A 21,563-nucleotide genomic window follows, 5' to 3' on the forward strand; every position below is an offset into this window, starting at 1 on the left:
GAATCAAAGAATCTAAAAGTTGAGTGACTAAAGTGAAAAATAGGATTCCAGGAATAGAGGATATTTGTTAGAAAAAAATAATAGTTACTATTCATGAATCTAACTTTATTTTGAGCTTAGGAGTTGCTAAGCAGTATGGCTGGGCAGTAAAGGGTGACAGACTATCCCCAGAAACTACTGGCCTACCTCTGATGCCTCCTTTGTCTGACTGGTCTTTTAATTTGCTCTTCCTTTCTCTATTCTCTTCATCTTCTTCTACAATGGTCTCCAGGGGTGGTTTGTTCTCCATCTCCTTGATCTCAATCCTAAGAACAAGCCAAGATGTATGTCTACTGTGCCAGACCTGAACAAGTGATTATGAACTTTCAAGTCCATGAAGCAACACAACCACTTTGGTGATTTTTAAAGAAGCCCCCTACCCTTAAAGCAGGAAGTTCCTTGATTTGCTAAATATCATGGATTCACTCTCTTTGAGGCTAAGTTTGGAAGCTGACCAAGACCTTCCTCCTCTATATTGTTGTCTCAAAAGCAGCTTCTCTGTAGAGAAATTGCTTTGAAAGCCTAGATTTAGGATTTTTGTTTTAGTTTCAGTTTGATTTTTCTATTCCTTTTCTAATTCTATAAGCAGATGCTTGGGTGACACAGTGAAAGGTGGTTTTGGGATAGCCTATAGGTAAGGATTCACAGAATGTCTAAAAATAGCCATTTCCCTTCTCCCTTCTCCTCTTCCCTACCTCTCCTTCCTCTTCTCAGGCAAAAGAAAAAGCCCAGCAAAAATAAAATTGGTGGGGAGGGCGGAGGGGATTGTTCCATTGGTAGTTGTGTAGAGTTAGAGATTCAGAGTGCTGGGCTGAAGTTGGTGGGGGGAAGCAGAGGTATCACATAAATTCAAGGACCAAACTTCACAAAAATAAAGTACCTGCAATGGTTGTTGTATGCCCACATCTAAGCTGTCTAATTTCTAGGTTCCTACATCTCTGTTCCTTGACTCACTGCAATTACTTCCTCCTGGAGTACTTAAATGAAAATATGTCAAAGGGGATAAGTCAAATTTGCCCTCCAAAATATAATTTAAAAAAATTATTTTGAATTTCACTGGTTTCTTTTTTATTGAGTAAGGCAACATGGTACAATGGAATGAACACTAGAATAGCTAAGAGACATAGTTTTATTTCTGGCTTGGTCATTCATTAGTTGTGTGAACATTTCATCTGTAATCTAAAACTTACTCTAGCTTTAACACTGATTTTGCTGAGTGAGATATGTGTCACATTTCTTCCAGGAGGGGGTTAACCCAAACAAACAAAAACAGCATGTCACAGTCCAAAAAAATATGAGAAAATAATACTATGGGAAATTAGTTGTTATTCCCCAAACTTCTTCCACCTGAAATGCACAGCAGTTAATTGGCACAGCAATTAAGATTAAGAACATAATTAAGAGCATGCAATGAATAAGTGATGGCCGAGCTGGAAATAAAACCCATGTCACCTGACTCCTATTCCAGTGTTCTTAATACTGCACTATGTTACCACACTCATTAAAAAATAATTATAGTGAATTAAAATTAATTTTAAATCTCTATAAAGTGGAGAAAATCATAATACATATAGAGTTATAGTGAAGATTAAATACAATAATATTGAGAAAGTGCTTAAAAGTACATGGCAACTAGTAAGTGCTCCATAAATGAAAGATATTAGTATTACAATATAATATTGCTACTATCATCATCATCATCATCATCATCATCGTCAGCAGCACCACCAGTTACTTCTGCTGTGCTCTGTTCTACTCTCACACAATTCCATCATTCTATGAAAGAAGGGTTCAGAGTAAAGTCTGTTCCCTTCTCCTACTTTGTCTGTCTAACCTCTTCAGAGGGAAGAATCAAGTTTCAAACAGGACATAGACTGGACTGCAAAAATAGTGAAACAAAGTGGAAAGATAGGAAAAGTCCAGCAAATGAAAGGAATTTTACTACTACTGCAGGGACTGCAGGGACTAAGGTTCATAGGAGAGAGTACCTGAATTTCCTAGAAGCCAAGAGTAGTTTAAAAATGAATATCCAAAATATCCATTGCTTTTTAATTCAACTATAGAAAGTGCATGCAATAAATTCTTTCCCCCTGGTTGATTTAGAGGGTAAAAAAAAAAAATGTACTAAAAGGAGGATGAACCAAAAAAGTTGAGAAACAGAGTCCAATTAACACTAATTTTTTTTAGCATCGAGAATCGAACCTTGGTCTCCAACATGGCAGGCAAGAATTCTGCCACTGGGGGGGCCACGGTGGCTCAGCAGGCAAGAATGCTTGCCTGCCAAGCCCGAGGACCCAGGTTCGATTCCTGGTGCCTGCCCATGTAAAAAAAAAAAAAAAAAAAGAATTCTGCCACTGAGCCAACAGCATCCAATTAAATTAACAGATCAGCAAGGAGAGCTAATGCCTGGAGGAACCCATAGAGAGAAATACTCACCTTGGAAATGCAAGTACACTGCTGGGCCGCTTCCAAAGGTCTTCTCTGCTAGACAACACTGAATCCACAGTGCCTGGCCTCTATAGGACAGAGACACAGAGGGATTACACATGGATGTGTAAGTAGTAGCCCTGGGGAGTCACAGATAATTCCATTGATAACTGCCTTCTCTCAAGCATTTCCTCATTGGAAGTTGCCTTCAGATTTGACAGCTTCTTTTATATATTTTGAAGAGGTCCAGATGTATAGAAACTATCAGGAAAAGGGCAAGCTGACTAATTCTACTCTCGAGTCAAATAATTGGGTAGTTATGAGAAGGGATTTGGAGTCAAGTGGATTCATGTTCACACCCCCACTATCTATATGGCCTTAGGCCCTAGCTGTGTGGGCATAATAATAGGATCTAATTCATAGGATTTATCAGGTACTGTATGTAAGTGGCTAGCACATAGTAAAAAATGGAACTGATATAATATCACATTATTATATGTGATTAATCACATTAATAATCACATTAATATATGTAAATTATTATTTTGGAATTTCTTATATGGCTTTACAAATGTTTTAAAGGGAATTCCTTTAAAACATATAATGTTTTAAATTATACTCTTACCACTTTACAGCAGTTTCTCAAAATGTATTTTATAAACATCAGTGAGGTATTAATGAGTATTAGATTAACATAAGGTTCCATGATTAAATGCATATAGGCAGTTAAACAGGCTACTTTAAAGCTGAACTTCTCAGATCCTTTAGCATACTGAAGTGCTTTGTACCTCTGTCCATGAGGGTGATATGTGCAGCAGTTCTCACTTTTCTTTGGCCTCCAAATCCTTTTTTCATAGATGATCTCTCAGGAAAAATTCTTTTGGAAAATGCTACTTAAAGGTTATTACTTAGAATGCAGCAGGCCAAGTAAATGCTAGCTTCTCTTTTAAACACAGGGAAACTACAAAGTTCAGCAGAATCCCTGAGGGTTAGAGATGAGCCAGCCACTTTGGCCTTGCTTCCTGGTTTTGTAAATCTTCGCTGTGTTTTCATGGAAAGAAGAAGATTATGCCTTCGTGTGTTTCCACTTTCCACACACAGGACCGGCATCCCTTTTAGCAATCCTCTGGGATACCAGATTGCACAGAAAACACCAGGAGCCTCATTATACACACCTCCGTCTCCTAGATCCCCAACCGGAGCTCCAGGAAAGGAGAAATGGATAGAATTTGACTATATTCATACCCTTTTCCTTTAAAAGTCAGGTGTTTGCCTTATGGGACACAAGATTATATAACACTACATGGTAACCAAATTCAGCTTTCTTAGTTCCCAGAGGTATAGCTTAGGCATATTAATTTCCCAGAGTATTAATATTCAATCTTTTTTTGCCCCCTTAAACTCTACTATGACCAACTTATCATAAAGGTCGTTCAAGTCCAGACCAACTAATTAATGGTTAATAAGGATGGTGTCAATTGTGAAAGTTCTTCCACTCATTACACGGCAAATTAAAAATTAAATGTGTGTGTCTATGACTAGAATTAGATTTTCTTAGAGATTTTCATTAAAACATACTAGCAGAAACAGAAAAAAAATGTGTGGTTAAGAAGTCTGGGCTTGAATTCCTTGGTCTACTACTTAGCAGTCTGACCTCAGGCTTTCCACGTAACCCCTGAGTCCCTACTTCTCTCATTTGTAATACTCTGGGAAACTAATGTTCCTGAGCTATGCCTCCGGGAACTAAAAAAATTGACATGAATGATAGTAATGCTGATTTTATAATGTTTTAAGAATCAAATGAAATAATATATATGGAAGAACTTGTTAATATATAAAATACAAATATAAAATGCTCAGAATTAGCATTTCTATTGACATTTATATATTCTTCAGATGGCACTGACTCAAAACTTAGTTTAAATTTCCTTTTTCCTCCTACTAGCCTTTTTGTCAAAGAACTACTATGAACCATCTGTAAACAAACACTTTCATGCACTTGGGGAAGCTGTCATTTAAAATTTGTAAAAGTAAACTTGAGTTTTTCTTAGTGTTGTCACACCTATAGATGATTCAGAGCTGCAGTTTGGAAGAGGGGTTAGGAGAAGGAAAGTATTAATTTACATTTGCCAGGGCTTTCACCAAAGCCCCACTTCCATCCATGGCAGAAAGAAAGTCCTTATAAAATCGCATCTTCACTTTGCTGTCTCTGATCATGAGGACCCCAATTCTTTTGAATGTAAATTCCACATTTTGTTTGATGGAAATGGATCGTGATAAAAAAAGCAATGTCTCCTTCACACATCCTTCCACTGTATCCCTGTTAAATGGACCCTCCAGGGATATCATGACAAAATTAAGTGGAACAATTGGGATATCACCTAGAGAAGAAAAAAACAGGGTAGGGAAAAGAAAGTAGAGATTTACCATAAGAACAGATTATAAACACTCAAATAATTACCTGATTCCCACTTAACACTCAAAAATAGAATCGTCCATGTGATGCCTTTAACTATATCCAGTGTAACCTTATCTATCACTGCAGAAAAATAGCACAACTTATTAACAGATATTAGTTATTAGTTAATATAATTTTCCCTAAAAATATAATGTATTATGCTCAAAATAAGAACTACTAACTTCCAAAGCAACACTCTCTAAGCTTTCTGATTTTCTCTTGGAGACATGGTAATAACTATGTCTCTTCAACAGAGGGTCTTCAGAAATTTTCAGCCCCATTATCTTTAAAGGCATACTGAAGCAATACGTGTGTATCTCCTCCAGTTATCGTACCATTTTTAAACAATTATAAATATCTACAAAGGTTAAATGTTTGGAAAGCATAGTCTTCTTCACTAGAAGTTAATTTTAAATGAACCTGGGTCTTATAAAGGAGTATAAGAAGGAATACACTTGCAGAATACTTTTCCCACGTATGTGGAGAGCTTAATTGAATACCATAGTACATGGAACCTTGCGTAGGGCATGAGATTTTGTAGGTTTGTCCAGAGTGATGCCCCGATAAATCCAGAATGATTTGAACAGTGAATAAAAAAGTATTTGCAAAGTTCCCTTGGGGGAATGATGAGAAAGGGGGAAAATTCAACTTCCCCAAGTAGAGTATTCTTGATATTCTCACATGCAGTGGAAGTAACTAAAGCAATAGGCTGAGCTCCAATCTTGGGGTTTGTTCATAAGAAACTTATTCCTTCAAAGGACAGGCTAAGCCTACTTAAGATTGGGCCTAAGAGTCACCCCCAGAGAACCTCTCTTGTTGCTCAGATGTGGCCTCTCTCTCTCAGCCAACACGACAAGCAAACTCACTGCCCTTCCCTACTCTATGTGGGACATGACTGGTCCAGGGGTGTGGACCTTCCTGGCAACGTGGGACAGAAATTCTAGAATGAGCTGGGACTCAGCATCAAGGGATTGAGAAAACCTTCTCGACCAAAAGGGGAAGAGCGAAATAAAGTGTCAATAGCTGAGAGATTCCAAACAGAGTCAAGAGGTTATCCTGGAGGTTATTCCTACGCATTATATAGACATCACCTTTTTAGTTAAGGTGTAATGGAGAGGCTGGAGGGAACTACCTGAAAATGTAGAGCTGCGTTCCAATAGTCATGTTTCTTGAAGATGATTGTATAATGACACAGCTTTTACAATGTGTCTATGTGATTGTGAAAACCTTGTGTCTGATGCTCCTTTTATCTACCTTATCAACAGATAAGTAAAACATATTGTGCTGGTTTGAAATGATGTATGGACCCTAGAAAAGCCATGCTTTTTGTTTTGTTTTGTTTTGTTTTTAAATTTATTTGTTAATTAAAAAATAAAGAAACAAAATAAAACAACATACATAATCAGTAATTCACAATATCATCACCTAGTTGCATATTCATCATTTCTTAGAACATTTGCATTAATTCAGAAAAAGAAATAAAAAGACAATAGAAAAAGAAATAAAATGAACACAGGAAAGAAAAAAAAAGATTATACCTACCATACCTCTTACCCCTCACTTTCATTGATCACTAGCATTTCAAACTAAATTTATTTTAGCATTTGTTCCCCCATTATTTATTTTTATTCCATATGTTCTACTCCTTTGTTGACAAGGTAGATAAAAGGAGCATTAGACACATGGTTTTCACAATCACACAGTCACATTGTGACAGCTGTATCATTAGTCAATCATCCTCAAGAAACATGGCTACTGGAACACAGCTCCACATTTTCAGGCAGTTCCCTCCAGCCTCTCCATTACATATTGAATAACAAGATGATATCTACTTGATGCATAAGAATAACCTCCAGGATAACCTCTCGACTCTGTTTGGAATCTCTCAGCCATTGACACTTTGTCTCATTTCCCTCTTCCCCCTTTTGGTCGAGAAGGTTTTCTCAATCCCTTGATGCTAAATCTCAGCTCATTCTAGGGTTTTTCTCAATCCCTTGATGCTGAGTCTCTGCTCATTCCAAGATCTTTGTCCCACGTTGCCAGGAAGGTCCACACCCCTGGGAGTCATGTCGCACATAGAGAGGGGTAGGGTGGTGAGACTGCTTATTGTGTTGGCTGGAGAGAGAGGAAAAGCCATGTTTTAATCCTAATCCCATTTTGCAAAAGCAGCTGCTCCTTCTAATCCCTATTTAGTATCGTATGTTTGAAACTGTTAATCAGATCATCTCCCTGAAGATGTGATTTAATCAAGAGCAGTTGTTAAACTGGATTAGGTGATGACATGTCTCCACCCATTTGGGTGGGTCTTGATAAGTTTCTGGAATCCTATAAAAGAGTAAACATTTTGGAAAATGAAGAAGAGATTCAGAGAAAGCAGAGAATGCTGCCGCACCACGAAGCAGAGAGTCCACAAGCCGGCAACCTTTGGTGATGAAGAAGGAAAATGCCTCCTAGGGAGCTTCATGAAACAGGAAGCCAGGAGAGAAAGCTAGCAGATGACGCCATGTTTGCCATGTGCCCTTCCAGCTGAGAGAGAAGCCCTGACTGTGTTCGCCATGTGCCTTTTCACTTGCGAGAAAAACCCTGGACTTCATCAGCCTTCTTGAACCAAGGTATCTTTCCCTGAATGGATGCCTCTGATTGGACATTTCTATAGACTTGTTTTAATTGGGACATTTTCTCAGCCTTAGAATTGTAAACTAACAACTCGTTAAATTCCCTCTTTTATTAAAAGCCATTCCATTTCTGGTATATTGCATTCCAGCAGCTAGCAAACTAGAACACATATGGATTAAAAATAAATAAATAATGGGGGAACAAATGTTAAAATAAATTTAGTAGATTGAAATGCTAGTGATCAATGAAAGGGAGAGGTAAGGGGTATGGTATATGTGAATTTTTTTCTGTTTTCTTTTCATTTCTTTTTCTGAATTGATGCAAATGTTCTAAGAAATGATCATGATGATGAATATACAACTATGTGATGATATTGTGAGTTATTGATTATATATCAAGAATGGAATGATCATATGGTAAGAATGTTTGTATTTATATGTGGTTAAGTTTAATAAATAAATAAATAAATAAATAAAAATAATGGATGACTGCAGAATACTTTTCTTCTCTGAGTCCATGAACAACATTGCAAAGGAATACAACTATATATTGCTTGAAATAAGCTATTTGACTAGAACAGATTCAGGAGCTATGCAAGATCCACAAATCAGAAAAGGGATAAATAGAAAAGGTCAATGTGAATAAACCCAGTCCACCGAACAGGGCAGAGAGGAGATAAGAACATTCTAAACATTCATTCAGCAAGCAGAGATTGATAGTCTTTCAAATGTCCAATATTGCTACATGACAAGGTTTAGCGGTTTGAGAAGATACAATCTGGTCTATATCAATCCATTGTGTCCTGTATAACTTAACCACCTCCCTCCACTTCATGTTTTAAATAAATTTCTTAAGAGAAAAGGCTATATTCCCTGTCTTTACCTCCTCCCTTTCATACACCCATTGCCCCTTGGCAATCTGTCATCTACTCATCTCAGTAAGAATCCCACCATCTCATGATGGACAAGCCAATGGACACTTTGCAGATCTTATCTCTTGTGACTTCTCTGTACCTTTTGTCAACTGTGCCCTCTCTTATCTCTTGTATCCATGGCTCCAGTCTTGGTTCTCCTTCTCAGTCTCCTTTGTTGGCTTCCCTCCTTCTCTGGCATCTTATAAGATATGGCTTTTTCATAGGATTCTGTGATTCTGTCTTTGTCTGATCCTTCTTCTTACTTTATTTCATCTCGTTGAATAACCTTATCCATTTTAACGGTTTCAATAGCAATATGCTGGTAACTGTCAAATCATGGTCGCTATTCTCCACTCCCCAGCTAAACTCTGGAATCACCTCTATCTAGATATCCTTACAAGAATCTCAAATTCAACATCTCCAAAAGTAAACTCATTATTTAACCCCCATTTACATATATATGCATTATTTTTTATATTTTATATATTATATATTTATTTTTTAATATATTTTATTCTCTCACTTTCATTCCCCATGGTAGTTCACAACATGAGCATTCATTTGTTCTCCAACTATGAAATCTAGGACAGCAAAATACATTCTTGCTGAACCCCATCAATCCTACATCTGAAATGGCTCCTGGATGTCCCTCCTAATTGTCACTGCCTTCATTCAGACTCTTCCTATTTTTTACCAAACTACTGTAATGGAAAGAACTGTCTCCCTAAACTAAAAACTGGAACAATTCAACTAATTCCCTACTCAAATCTTTCACTGCCTCCTCAGTGCCTACAAAATGAATTCTAAAGTTCTTCCCATTCAACTTGATTCCTACCTAGCATTTTTTACTTACTTCCCTCATTCCCACAATCAATATCCATGGTTATAAGAATTAACTGTCCAGTTTTCCCTTTACAGGCTTTACTCTTTTCCTTATCCTTGATTTTATTCATGCTGTTCCTGAAAGATCTTCCCACGGCTTCTCTGTTTAGCTAAGTCCTATCATCCTTAAAGGCATGTCATCTTTCTAAACCTCCCTAAGAAGAAATGGGCATATCCTCTTCTGGACATTCATCCAGTACCTGAGCAATGCTACTTTTATAGAACTTAATCATGCTGTATCATTTGCTTATGTATTTATTTCCCATGAAGATACTGAACTCTTCAAAAGCAGGGATCATATCTTATTAGTCCTTAAAAACCACAGCCAGGCATAGGTCAAGTGCTCATTTACTCCACTGTTAGTCAACATTGTACTGGCTGTGCTAGCCAGAGCAATTAGGCAAGAAAAAGAAATAAAAGGCATCCAAATTGGAAAGGAAAAAATAAAACTTTCCCTATTCATATATGACATAATCCTATATATAGAAAATCCCAAAATATCCACAACAAAGCTAATAAACAAATTCAGCAAAGTGGCAGCGTTCAAAAAATAGTGGTGTTTCTACATTAGTAATGGACAATTTGAAAATAAAATCAAGAAGTCAATTTCATTTAAAATAGCAACTAAAAGAATAAAATATCTAGAAATAAATTTAACCAAGGATGTATGGGCTTGTACATGGAAAACTATAGAACATTGCTGAAAGTAATTAAGAAACACCAAAATAGATGGGAGGAAATTCTGTGCTCGTGGATTGGAAGACTTAATACTGTTAAGATGCCAATACTACTCAAAGTGATTTATAACTTCAACACAATCCTAATAAAAATTCTAACAGCCTTCTTTACAAAAATAGAAAAGCCAATCACCACATTTGTATGGAAGAGCTAGGGGCTCCAAATAGCCAAAATCATCTTGAAAAAGATGAACAAAATTGAAGGACTCACACTTGCCAATTTCAAAATATATTACAAAGCTAAAGTAAACAAAATAGTGTAGTACTGGCACAAAGGCAGACATATAGAGTAATGGAATAGAATGGAGAGTTCAGAAATAAATCCTACATCTATAGCCAACTGTTTGTTTTGTTTTGCTTTTTTTTTTTTTTTTTGACAAGGTACCAAGTCCACTCAATGGGGAAAGAATAGTCTCTTCAACAAATTGTGCGAGAAAACTGGATAATACATGCAAAAGAATGCAATTAGACCCCTACTGCATACTATATGTGAAATAAATCAATGATCTAAATATAAGAGCTAAAACTTTCAAAACCATAGAAGAAGACATACAGAAATATTTTCAGGTCCTTGTAATTGGCAGTGAATGCTTAGACTTTATACCAAAAGCACAAGCAACAAAACAACAGATAGATAAACTGGACTTCATCAAAATTAAACACTTTTCTGCATTAAAGGACATTATCAAGAAAGTGAAAAGACAATCTACAGAATGGTAGACAATATTTGGAAACCATATATTGATGTAGGTTTAATATCCAGAATATATAAAGAAATTCTGAAACTCAATAACCAAAAAAAAAAAAAAAAAACCCAATTTAAAAAGTGGAAAAAGGTTATTATTGTGAGAATAATTAACAGTTCTGAACAGTGGTAGTGAATGTGGTGGAAAGGGCAAGAATAGAGTTGTGTATATTACCAGAAGGATAACTGGAGGTTAAAGCATGGGAATGTATAATACAGTGAATCTTGCAGTGAACAATGTCTGTGATTAACTGCACAAATTTACAAAAAAGTTCTTTCATGAATCAGAACAAATGTGACACCAGTGGTGTAATAGTGTCTGGTGACACTATTACAAGGAGCTTATAATAGTGGGGTGCATAAGAAACAATGTATCTATTATAAACTATGGACTATAGTTAACAGTAATATTTTAATACCCTTATCAACAGTAACCAATGCACCATACCAATACTATGAGTCAGTAATAAGGAGGGGTGCGTAAGGGATATGGGAAAATTTGGTTTTATTTTTATGCATTTTCTGGAGTAATGAAAATGTTCTAAAGTTGATTGTGGGATTGTATACACAACTATGTAATGACACTATGAGCCAGTGATTGAATACTTCGGATGGTTTGTGTGGTGTGTGAATACATCTCAATAAAACTGCATTTAAAATAAAAGTGGGCAAAGGACTTGAATAGACATTTCTCCAAAGAAGATATACAAATGGCAAAAAAGCACATCAAAACAAAAAACATTATCCATTAAGGAAATGAAAATTCAAACCACAGTGAGTTACCACTTCACACACATTAGAATAGCTATTATTGAAAAAAAAAAGGAAAATAACAAGTGTTGAGAAGGATGTAGAGAAATAGAAACCTTTGCGCATTGCTGGTGGTAATATGGAATTGTGCAGCTGCTGAGGAAGACAGTTTGGTAGTTCCTCAGATAGTTAAGTATAGTATTACCATATAACCTGGCAATGTCACTCCTATATACCCAAGTTATATACCCAAGAGAATTGAAAGCAGGGACCCAAACAGATATTTGTAGATCAATGTCCATAGTAGCATTATTTAAAACAACCAAGGAGGAAGCAACTCCATCAATGTATGAATGGATAAACAAAATGTACTGTATCTATATGATGAAATATTATTCTGCTGTAAAAAGGAATGAAGTTCTGAATCATGATACAAAATGGATGAACCTTGAAGACATCATGTTGAATGAAATAAGCCAGTCACAAAAGGACAAATATATTATTACACTAATATGAAATAACTAGAACATGCAAATTCATAGAGACAGAAAGTAGATTACAGCTTACTAGGGGTGGGGAGGTGGGAATTGGAGGTTAACACTTAATAGTTAATGCTAATGGAAGCTTTGGTAGTGAATGGCAGTGATGGTAGTACAGTATTGTAAATGTAAGTAATGCCACAGAGTTGTGTACTTGAAATCAGTTAAAATAGAAATTTTTAGGCTGTACATGTTACTGCAATAAAAATTTTTTTAAATAAGGACGATTTTTGGTGGTTTGAAGTGTATTGTCTGTTTTCTTACATAAAAATATTTTTAAAAAAACATTCCAAAACCATTATCACACTTGAAAATAAAGTAAAACAGAGAATGGTAAAGAAAAGAGAAAACAAGCTAGCAGAGTACCTGGCACATAGGAGCGTTAACTGTTAACGTTTGACTAGCTGCCTAGTAATTAATGATGAAGAATCATAACCCTGGGCTTAGACTGTAGATAGAATTGTCCTTATGAAATAATTGTCATACATATTTTTTAAATTTTTATTTATTTATTTATTTATATCTTTTTAGTCATATATGTTTGTGAAATTTCCCCATCATGTAAAAAATAATTGTACACCTAAATTACTTTTGTGAGCTACAGTACAACATCTAAGATGGAAAATAAGCTCTTACTTCTAAGGCACAAATGTTTTTCGGGAAACCTTGGCTTTATTATGAATTATACTTCCTCAGTCATAAAACTCTAGGTGAAAATGTCTGAAAAGTTCCCATCAAACCCATCATACTGAATATATGCCTAATGAGTTAAAAGTGTAGTGAGTTGGTATTGATTTTCCAACATATCCCTTTTCTGACGGAAATTTACTCAGAAAATTTAATTCCAGGAAACTTAAAGGAAAGTTACAGCCTTTTCACGTGCTAGCATGGGGGACAGGCTGTCTCTTTCCATGCAGTTGTGATTCTGATGCAGGAGGGAAGATAAGGAAAGTGGAAAAGAACACTGCCAGGAATCAGGAAGTAAGCGGCCCAGGGACTCTAATATAAGGCAGGTGTCGTGAAGACTGTGCACGAAAGCTGGAATGTGAGCCTCCCGCGGCAGGGAGCCTGTCTGTTTGCTCACCACTGTATCTAAAGCACCTGGAAGAAGGCCTGCACGCTGTTGGCCCTCAGTAAATATTTGTGGAAGAACGGAAGGAGGGAGGGAGAGAGGGAGGAACGTTTTTGGATGTGCGAAAGATATACAGGTATTTCTCAATAGTTTATGGAGTATTAAACTCCTAACTTTAATTATACATTTAGTAATGTTTTTCACACCTGATACTGACTGTAATTGTCCCAGCCAGTGATTCTAACTTTCTCTTCTTCCTCACAGTGGCTTTCAGTTTCTTAGGATCTGAATATGCATAAAGTCAGTACAACTCTGTGAAAAGGCTTTTATGTAAATTTGCCTGGAAGTCACAGGGCGTTTCTACCTCAAGGTTTACTTGGCCTGGAAGACTGCATTGTTTTCCCGCAGTGCCTTCCCACCCTCTGCTAAAGGTAGTATGTGAAAACTTTAGAGCCTCAAATCAGAAACAAATGAAGCAGCAATTAGGCAAGCTTTGCCTTTCATTTCCATCCCCAGGCCAGTCACCTTCTGGGAAAGTCTTAAGTCTTAAAATGATTTACCAGGAGTGTATACTTTGTTTTGTTTGAGTCCATGTGTCTGTACTAACTTCTCCGCCATGATAAACACAGGCCTCTGAATTAGAATAAACTTGCTGTTTCCCACTTCAAGCTTTTGTCTCATAAAAGTGAAAGTTCCAAGTCCTGGAATATGAACACCCTGAAAAAAGAACAACAATAGTCTTCATTGAGGGGGTGAAAAAGAAAAAATTCTTAGTACAGTTATCCAAGGGACGAGAAGAGATGTTTAGGCCTTTAAAAATTCAGTGATTTCTGCAATCCCTAACAGCTATAATATTTTATTATTCTAAGTTTACAAATAGTTTAGTGTAAATAAGTTTATACTTATTTAGCTTAGTATAAATATGTTTAGTGTAAAATGTAATCCATCAGAATATATCAACCCATAGTGCTTTACCAAATCAGATCCCTTATCCCCACATATCATTAAAAATCTGTGGAGGACTAAGAAAATTTGTATGGATGATAAGTAATCTATATCTAAGTAAGATTACTGATGTCCTAAATTGTGTGCCATTTTCAACTTTAATAATTTACCATTAGAGGGAAGGAATTTAAGAGGACAAGAGAATCTTCATTTTCTTGTCTTCTCTTTTAGGTTTTATGTTTTTGACAAAATCGGGCAACCCAGTATCCAAGCATATACTGCAGTGTGGTGATCTCAGCAGAAGGGTAGAAGAAAATACTTTTGGCTCTCTGGGTTTCTGTCTCCATAGAGACAGCTTACATTAAGGGCTACAAACACAAATGCCTACAAGAGTTAGGAAAGAATGTTAGGGAGTGAAGGGAGGCAGGTAGAGAAGATGGTGGGTGGAGAGTGCATGCCCCATCTAAAGGGGGAGTCAACCTACTATCAGCTCTAGCCAAGTATCACAATGTAGGAATTGAAAAAACAAACAAAAAGAACAAAAATAATGTAGGAATGGAAGACCTGTGTTGTTAGATCTGCTGATTCTTCAAGAGAGGGCAGACAAAATATCCAAAATTCTATAGAAATTCTCCCAATTTTAAGTGGCAATAGCTAGTTCAGATTCTTCGACCAAATAAGTTTGGAGGATGAATTCAGCCCAAGGACTGTCACATTGGGACCTCTGGGTAGGTATAAAATTTCATAATCTCTCAGCTCTCTCCCAGTGTCTCCCTCTCTGTCCAGTTCTGTGGTACCCAAATCCAAGACTTGGGAAGAGAAAACAGTCCAGCCCTGGTCTCAGTTTCTCATTTTTGGCAGCTTGATATTTTAATCACTGACTGTCTTCTCACATTCCAATTAAAATCCATCCCATGTAAGGAAGCAAGGAAAGAAACATTACATCCTTCACATATGCCAGGAACGATCAGGTGACAGATAAACCCATCTAGTTTCTCTACATATACCTACCTAGACTTATCAGCTCTACTTTACATATCAGAAGAGCAGAGCTTACAAATTCATTACGTAAGGCTAAAATCCATGTTTGTCAAATCTACTGTCCATAAGTCTGAAATGTGCACATCATAAAATAACAGAGCTGAAAATAAAAGTAGGTGGCTCTATATCTACTCTTCTGCTCCCAAGAAAAACTATCTGAGACTATGGAGGAGGACTTTGGATTCCTACATTAAAATAAAAGTATAATCCTACCTTGTGCAAGGTTAGCTGTCGTTCCACAAATTCTGAGACATTCCCCCAGATAGCAGAGACTTCTGAAATTCAAAGGAAAAGAAAATCAATTTGTGGAAGCATCCATGTGATGTCTTGGTGCAAATAAATAAAAATGTAAACATGAAATGTAGTATCAAATTACAGTAATTCCTAATGTAAACTAAATAGTGTTATTTAGTATTAACAGAAAATAGTCATTCCCAAAAGTTATATTTTTCTATAACAAAAGCATACCCATCTCTAAATTCCGAAGATGTAATTAAAACAATAAAATAATAAGATTTTTGAAGGAAACCTTTCTAAAAATATAGTTTTCCTTTATTCTATAAATAGTGAAAGCAAAGTATAATCTCACCTCTTCTGACTGTTCCATTCAACAAGCACTGATTTAAGTATCCACTCTGTAAAATGTAAAATTCTGCCTTTCACTCTAAATCATGGATGTACAGTTTCACCTACTCTGCCACATCCTGCTGCATCCCCCTCTACCTCCCATCACACAGCCTAAAGAATTTATATGACTTGAACAGTCTTTCACCTAGACTCATTGTGTGCAGCTCAGATATTAAGGGGAAAAAATCTGCACCTACGAGGAAATTATTTAATTAGTGCCAGGAGTAATTGTACAGCTTGTAACCAAACCCTAGCGAGAAGACTTAACTGAGCTTAACTGGAAATTTGAGGATTATATCTTCATTTGCATGATACATTAGAGTCCACCATGTTGTTTTGCTCTATAAAAGCTAAATAAACAAAGCTAAATAAAAGCAGGCAATTATTCTAAACTGAAATCTGCTATTTCTCACTGAAGGAGAATGAAAATAGGCATATCATTCCTCTTAGGAACCTTTAGACTCATGTATTTCAATTGGTAATAGATTTGGAAATCTTCCAGACTGTGATTTCTAACTTCAAATTTTCTAACATCCTGAAGTGTCAGAGAGGGTATCACTAACTTCTCAAAACAAAAAATTTAAACAACTAAAAAGCAAATTAAAGAATACGTTACCTTCATATTTTAAGGAAAGCAAGAATCACTATTAAAAACTATACTAGGGTGGTGCAACGGTGGCTCAGTGGCAGAATTCTCGCCTGCCATGCCAGAGATGCCAGTTCAATTCCCAGAGCCTGCCTATGCCAAAAAAAAATTTTAAAAACCTATACCTGGACATACCCTCTATATTTAGCTCAACCTCCATTTGATTTCAAATGCTAAACATTCAAAATCAAACTTTTAAACAAAATGGCAAGTAGCAGGAATACATTATCTTATATATGATTATTATAAGAAGTGTCCATTATGTAAATTGTAGAATATATGCTTGAAATAGATAATGTAGTAGATTGAATTATGTACCCCACCAAAGGCTCATTCTTAATCTAAACCCACATGCCTATGGGTGTAAACTCATGTGTAGGTAGGGCTTTTAAAGACGTTAATTTTAGTTAAATCATGGCCAATTGAATCAAGATGGGTCTTAATCTATATTACTGCAATCTAGGAATCAGAGAAAACCAAAGGGAGGAGACTGAAATGAGCAGAAACCAGACGGGCCAAAGAAAAGGGAGGACATCTCCATGTGACGGGAAGCAGAGATGCAAGCTAAGGAACTACCATCTGTGGTAGTTAGATTCAGGTGTCAACTTGGCTAAGTGAAGGTAACTAGTTCTATTGCTTGGACATAAGCCAATGGCATGTGAACCTCATCTGTTGCTGATTACATCTGCAGTCAGCTAGGAGGTGTGCCTGCTGCAGTGAATGATGTTTGATTTAATTGGCTGGTGCTTAAATGGGAGACTCAACATAGCACAGCCCAAGCAGCTCAGCATATCTCATCTCAGCACTAGCAGCTCAGCCCAGGCCTTTGGAGATGCAGAAAGAAGTCACCCCAGGGAAAGTTGTTGGAACCCAGAGGCCTGGAGAGAAGGCCAGCAAAGATCACCCTGTGCCTTCCCACGTAAGAAAGAGCCTCAGTTGAAAGCTAGCTGCCTTTCCTCTGAAGAACTAACGAAATAAATCCCCTTTTATTAAAAGCCAATCCATCTCTGGTGTGTTGCATTCCAGCAGCTAGCAAACTAGAACACCATCAGCCAGCACCACAATGCTACAAATTCTAGGGGAAAGCAAGCCTTGCTGACATCTTGATTTTGGACTTCTTCTAGCTTCAAAGTCATGAGCCAATAAATTCTTGTCATTAAGTCAACCCATTGTGTGGTACTTGTCATAGCAGCAAATTAGTATCAAAAATAAAAGATAAGTTCTCTGACTTCATGAAGCTTACCTTCTAAAATTAAAGAACTGATATACAAACAGAGCAGAATATTAAAGGGCGATTTGAACTAAGAAACATGATCCCAGAGCACAGAAGAGTAGAATGAGCAGTGTGCTGCATATCTGAAGACCTGCAGCCTTCTAGCCTCCATGGGATACTATGTAGCCTTCAACTGCTCACCCAGTTCACATCTGTAAAATGATGATGTGTAATTTTATACTTTGGTGAATCGTAAAGAAGCAACAGGACTTAACATACACAATGATAAAAAGCTAACTGCAATTTTCTGAAGTTTGGCAGAAAACCCTTTTACAATGAGTTGTTTGTGAAAGTTGATAAAGTAAGTAGTAATTTGGTTTCTACTTCTGTCACACAACCAATAAAGCTAAAGTCTACTTATCAATAAATTCAATGGGCATGTTTAGCTCTCATCTCTCGACTTCTCAGCCATCTCTGACATTGTTGAGTACTCCCTCCATCTTTTTAAGACTTAGATGATTATTTTAAGACATCTGTCAGGTGCCTCTCCTTTCAGCTTCTATGACAGAATGCTCATTTGGGTTTTCTTTCCATCTCTCTGGCTATTTCTATTCAGTCTCATTCTCAAGCTCATCATCCTCAACCTAGACATAAAAAGTTGGAGTTCTTCAGGGCACATTACTAGGCCACCTTTGGGCTAAGCATTCACATACATGCCCAGGCTTTAATGATAATGTATATACAGGTGATTCCAAATGTTTATTTACAAGCCCAGACCTCCCTTTTCAGGTTGCTTGGCATCTGTATCCATCTACCTCCTTGGATATCTTATAAGTGTCCTTCAATTTGTCCAAATCTAGGATCTTCCTTCACTTAAATCTCATCCCTTTTCCAAGGTTTCTATCTCAATGAATGGTATCCCACCAGGCATTCAGTAATATGAGCCAAGAACTCAGGAGTCAACCTTAAGACCTCCCTTCTCCCTCTCCCCCCATATCCAGTCCATACCACCACCTGTAGATTTTACTCCCAAATAGCCTTTCAGTCTTTCCACTTCTCTTCATTTCTGTTACTACCAGTTTAGACGAAGCTACGATTTGCTCTCACCTAGATGACTGCTATGGGCACTCTTGGCCTCCAAATCATTCTCCACACTACAACCAGAGTGATATTTTCGAAACCCAAACCTGATCGCGTTATCCCATTCAAAACTTTTTATTCCTCACTCAAAACACGTAATGGTTTCCCACTGTTCATAAGATAAAGGCTAACATCCTAAATCTGACTTACAAGGCCCTGTAGGACCTGCCCCCCACCTCCAGCCTCATTTGGAACACTCTCCTTCCTTTTTTCTAGACAGCAGCTTTATTGGCTTTCTTTCAACTCCTCAACAATGCTCCCCCATCACAGAGGTTTTGCCTTTGCCATTTCCTCTACCAATAACATTCACATCTTCCCTCTACACCCCACTCCCCAAAACATTTTACCTAGTTAATTCCAACTCATTCACATCAAATCTTCAGCAAGCCTTAATACACAACCCCACCCTTAACCTCTATTAAAAGTTCTCATTGTACCATGAGCCTCCTCCTTGGTAGCACTTATTACAATTGTAATTTCACAACTTTTCCTATGATTAAATGATTAAACTTATGACTGTCCCACTACATTGTAAGTTCCAAGGGTTTTTCTCATCATTGGTTCTCAGGTCCCTAGCACATAGTATGTTCTATTATTTGAATGAAAAGATTATTTATACATTTCTAAGTATCATAATTATTTTATAATCTATAAAACTATCCAAGGCTTCTTTTAGAATTATTTTGAAAGCAAAAGATGAGTGATGACAGGGAAGGGAAAGAAGAGGCATCTATTCCTATTGATTTTGCCTCCTAAAATCATTTGGTTAAAGCCTAGCTAACAACTCTAAGTCACCACAGTTGACAATAATAACTTCAATATCTGGAGCACCTTTCTTCCTAAGGGCTCCTATCACTTGCAGGCAGATCTCAACACCACTTTGGGTTGACTCTTTTTTTAAAAACTGTGCTACAAAAAGATTAAGTGTCTTGCTAGGAACCAAGCTGAGTAAGGTTTCTTTGACAAGCTGCCGATCCAAACATTTACCCCATATCTTTTTAAGATCATCTTTCTTTCTTAACACAACTTCAAGATGTCAAGGGCAAGAAAAGTAGCCATGCCTTGCATGAACTCTAAGAAGGAGCCAGCTGGGTTCCTGTAAAATAGCTTTTCTTCCGGGCTGTTTCTCTGGGTGGGCACAAGTGCTCTGATCTGCCCCAGTGGGTAGGGTGGTGGGGTATTTTAACTAACATTTACTTTGTGCTAGTCCCCGAGATAAGAATGTGTATTCATTAGCTCCCTTAATTAAAACCTTTCACTGGCTCCTTTCCCTCAAAGCTGCCAGAAAAGAAACTGCTCCTCTTCCGGTATCCAACCAAGGCCTGCTGTGATTGCCACTTGGTTGTCAAGGCAATACAGTCACTCCAGGCGAGGCCTGCGGCCCCACGCGCCTCACACAAGTGAAAGTTCAGACCACAGGTCCCCGTCTTTCCTGTCTCCCCACCCCATGCCGCTTACCCTCCTGGGTCAGGGAGGGCAGCGTGGGCAGCACCTGCCTGCCCAGCTCCTGCAGGACCGGGACGATCTTTTCCAGCATCTCCAGGCCCCAGTCGGCTCCAACTGCTGTCTGGGGCGTGACTCCTGGTTCTCCACTCGGGTGTTCTCTTCTTTCCTTATTTGGACTTTGCACAAAAGTAATTTTCCACCCTCCCGCCCCCTCTTCCTGGAGCTTTCAGTATGTGTTAAAAATAAAAATTTTAACAAAATTTTGATTTCTTTCCCTCTGATTCTTTTTCCTTCTCAAACGTTAATCGTCTCCTGGCCCTCCCCTCCCACCCCCGTGGTCCGTTTCTCTGGAAGCTCAGTCCGCAGGAATCCGGAGAGCTACCTGCACCTGGGGCAGAGTATGCGGACCCGGACCCTCCAGACAAGTCAGAAAACCCGCCGGCTGGTGAGAGAGGGTGGGCCGGGGCCGCGAGGAGGGGAGAGGGACCGAGGGCTGAAGGCCTCTAGGAGGGAAGTGCGGGACGCGTTGCCAGGATGCGTTGCCAGGACGTGTTGCCAGAACGCGACAAAGGCTCTCTCTGTTGCTAGGGAGTCAAAGCAGGGACTCGGCTCCGCCCCCTACGACGGGCCAGGCTACAGGTGGCCCGGGTGATTCCTTAGCTCCAGGCACACGAGAAGTAAATTGAAAAAAAAAATAATAATAATAATTGTGCTTGTTTTTTCTTCTCTCATCCTGGGCGGCAAAGGGTCTTCGTGGTTAAGGTGTTCGTTTTTGTACTCAACCTTGGGCGAAACTGGGAATGCCTTTTACTCATTTTGATGCTGTTTGAGGGTTTGAATTTGAGCTGCATTTTGTTTCTTGGTTTTGGTTTTTCTTGGGCATGACTCCTAGGAAATGGAGGGCTGGAAGACTGGGGAAAAGGGGGATGACTTTAAAAAAAAAATTTTTTTTTTCCGTTCCTATACACTTCAGGCAACTCAAGCTTCATAATTGTGTTCGTGCTCTCACCTCTACTGATAATGAATTATCACAATATGAACACGCCTATGTACAGCATGTTCCAGGTGAAGAAATGGAATGCTACCAGTACCACAGAAGCACAGCTCATTCCCCCTCTTATTGCTTGCATGTCAAAAACCATAGTTTTGTCTGTTTTTCAACTTTTGGAATCATATAGTATGTATTCTGTTATGTCTTGCTTTTGCTATTCAACATTGTGCTTGTGAAAGTCAGCCATAATTTGTGTCGCGGTGATTAGTTCATTTTCATTGCTGTATGGTATTCTTTTTTATGAATATACTACAATGTAGGTATCCATTCCACTGC

General features: G+C 37.8%; 1 protein-coding gene across 1 annotated transcript in view; it reads right to left on the minus strand.

Moving 5' to 3' along the window:
* The window catches only part of CCDC81 (coiled-coil domain containing 81), a 48,296-nt gene extending 27,516 nt beyond the window's left edge, over nt 1-20,780 (minus strand). The window contains exons 1-6 of the mRNA XM_077113336.1: nt 20,249-20,780; nt 15,378-15,439; nt 13,739-13,895; nt 4,591-4,847; nt 2,476-2,555; nt 187-305 (exon numbers count right to left, since the gene is read on the minus strand). Of these exons, the coding sequence (XP_076969451.1) occupies nt 187-305; nt 2,476-2,555; nt 4,591-4,847; nt 13,739-13,895; nt 15,378-15,439; nt 20,249-20,327 (754 nt within the window). The 5' untranslated portion in view covers nt 20,328-20,780. The remainder of the gene's footprint in view (nt 1-186; nt 306-2,475; nt 2,556-4,590; nt 4,848-13,738; nt 13,896-15,377; nt 15,440-20,248) is intronic.
* Between the last annotated feature and the right edge of the window lie 783 nt (nt 20,781-21,563).

Source organism: Tamandua tetradactyla, chromosome 8 (genome assembly GCF_023851605.1).
Source record: "Tamandua tetradactyla isolate mTamTet1 chromosome 8, mTamTet1.pri, whole genome shotgun sequence".
NCBI lineage: Eukaryota > Metazoa > Chordata > Mammalia > Pilosa > Myrmecophagidae > Tamandua > Tamandua tetradactyla.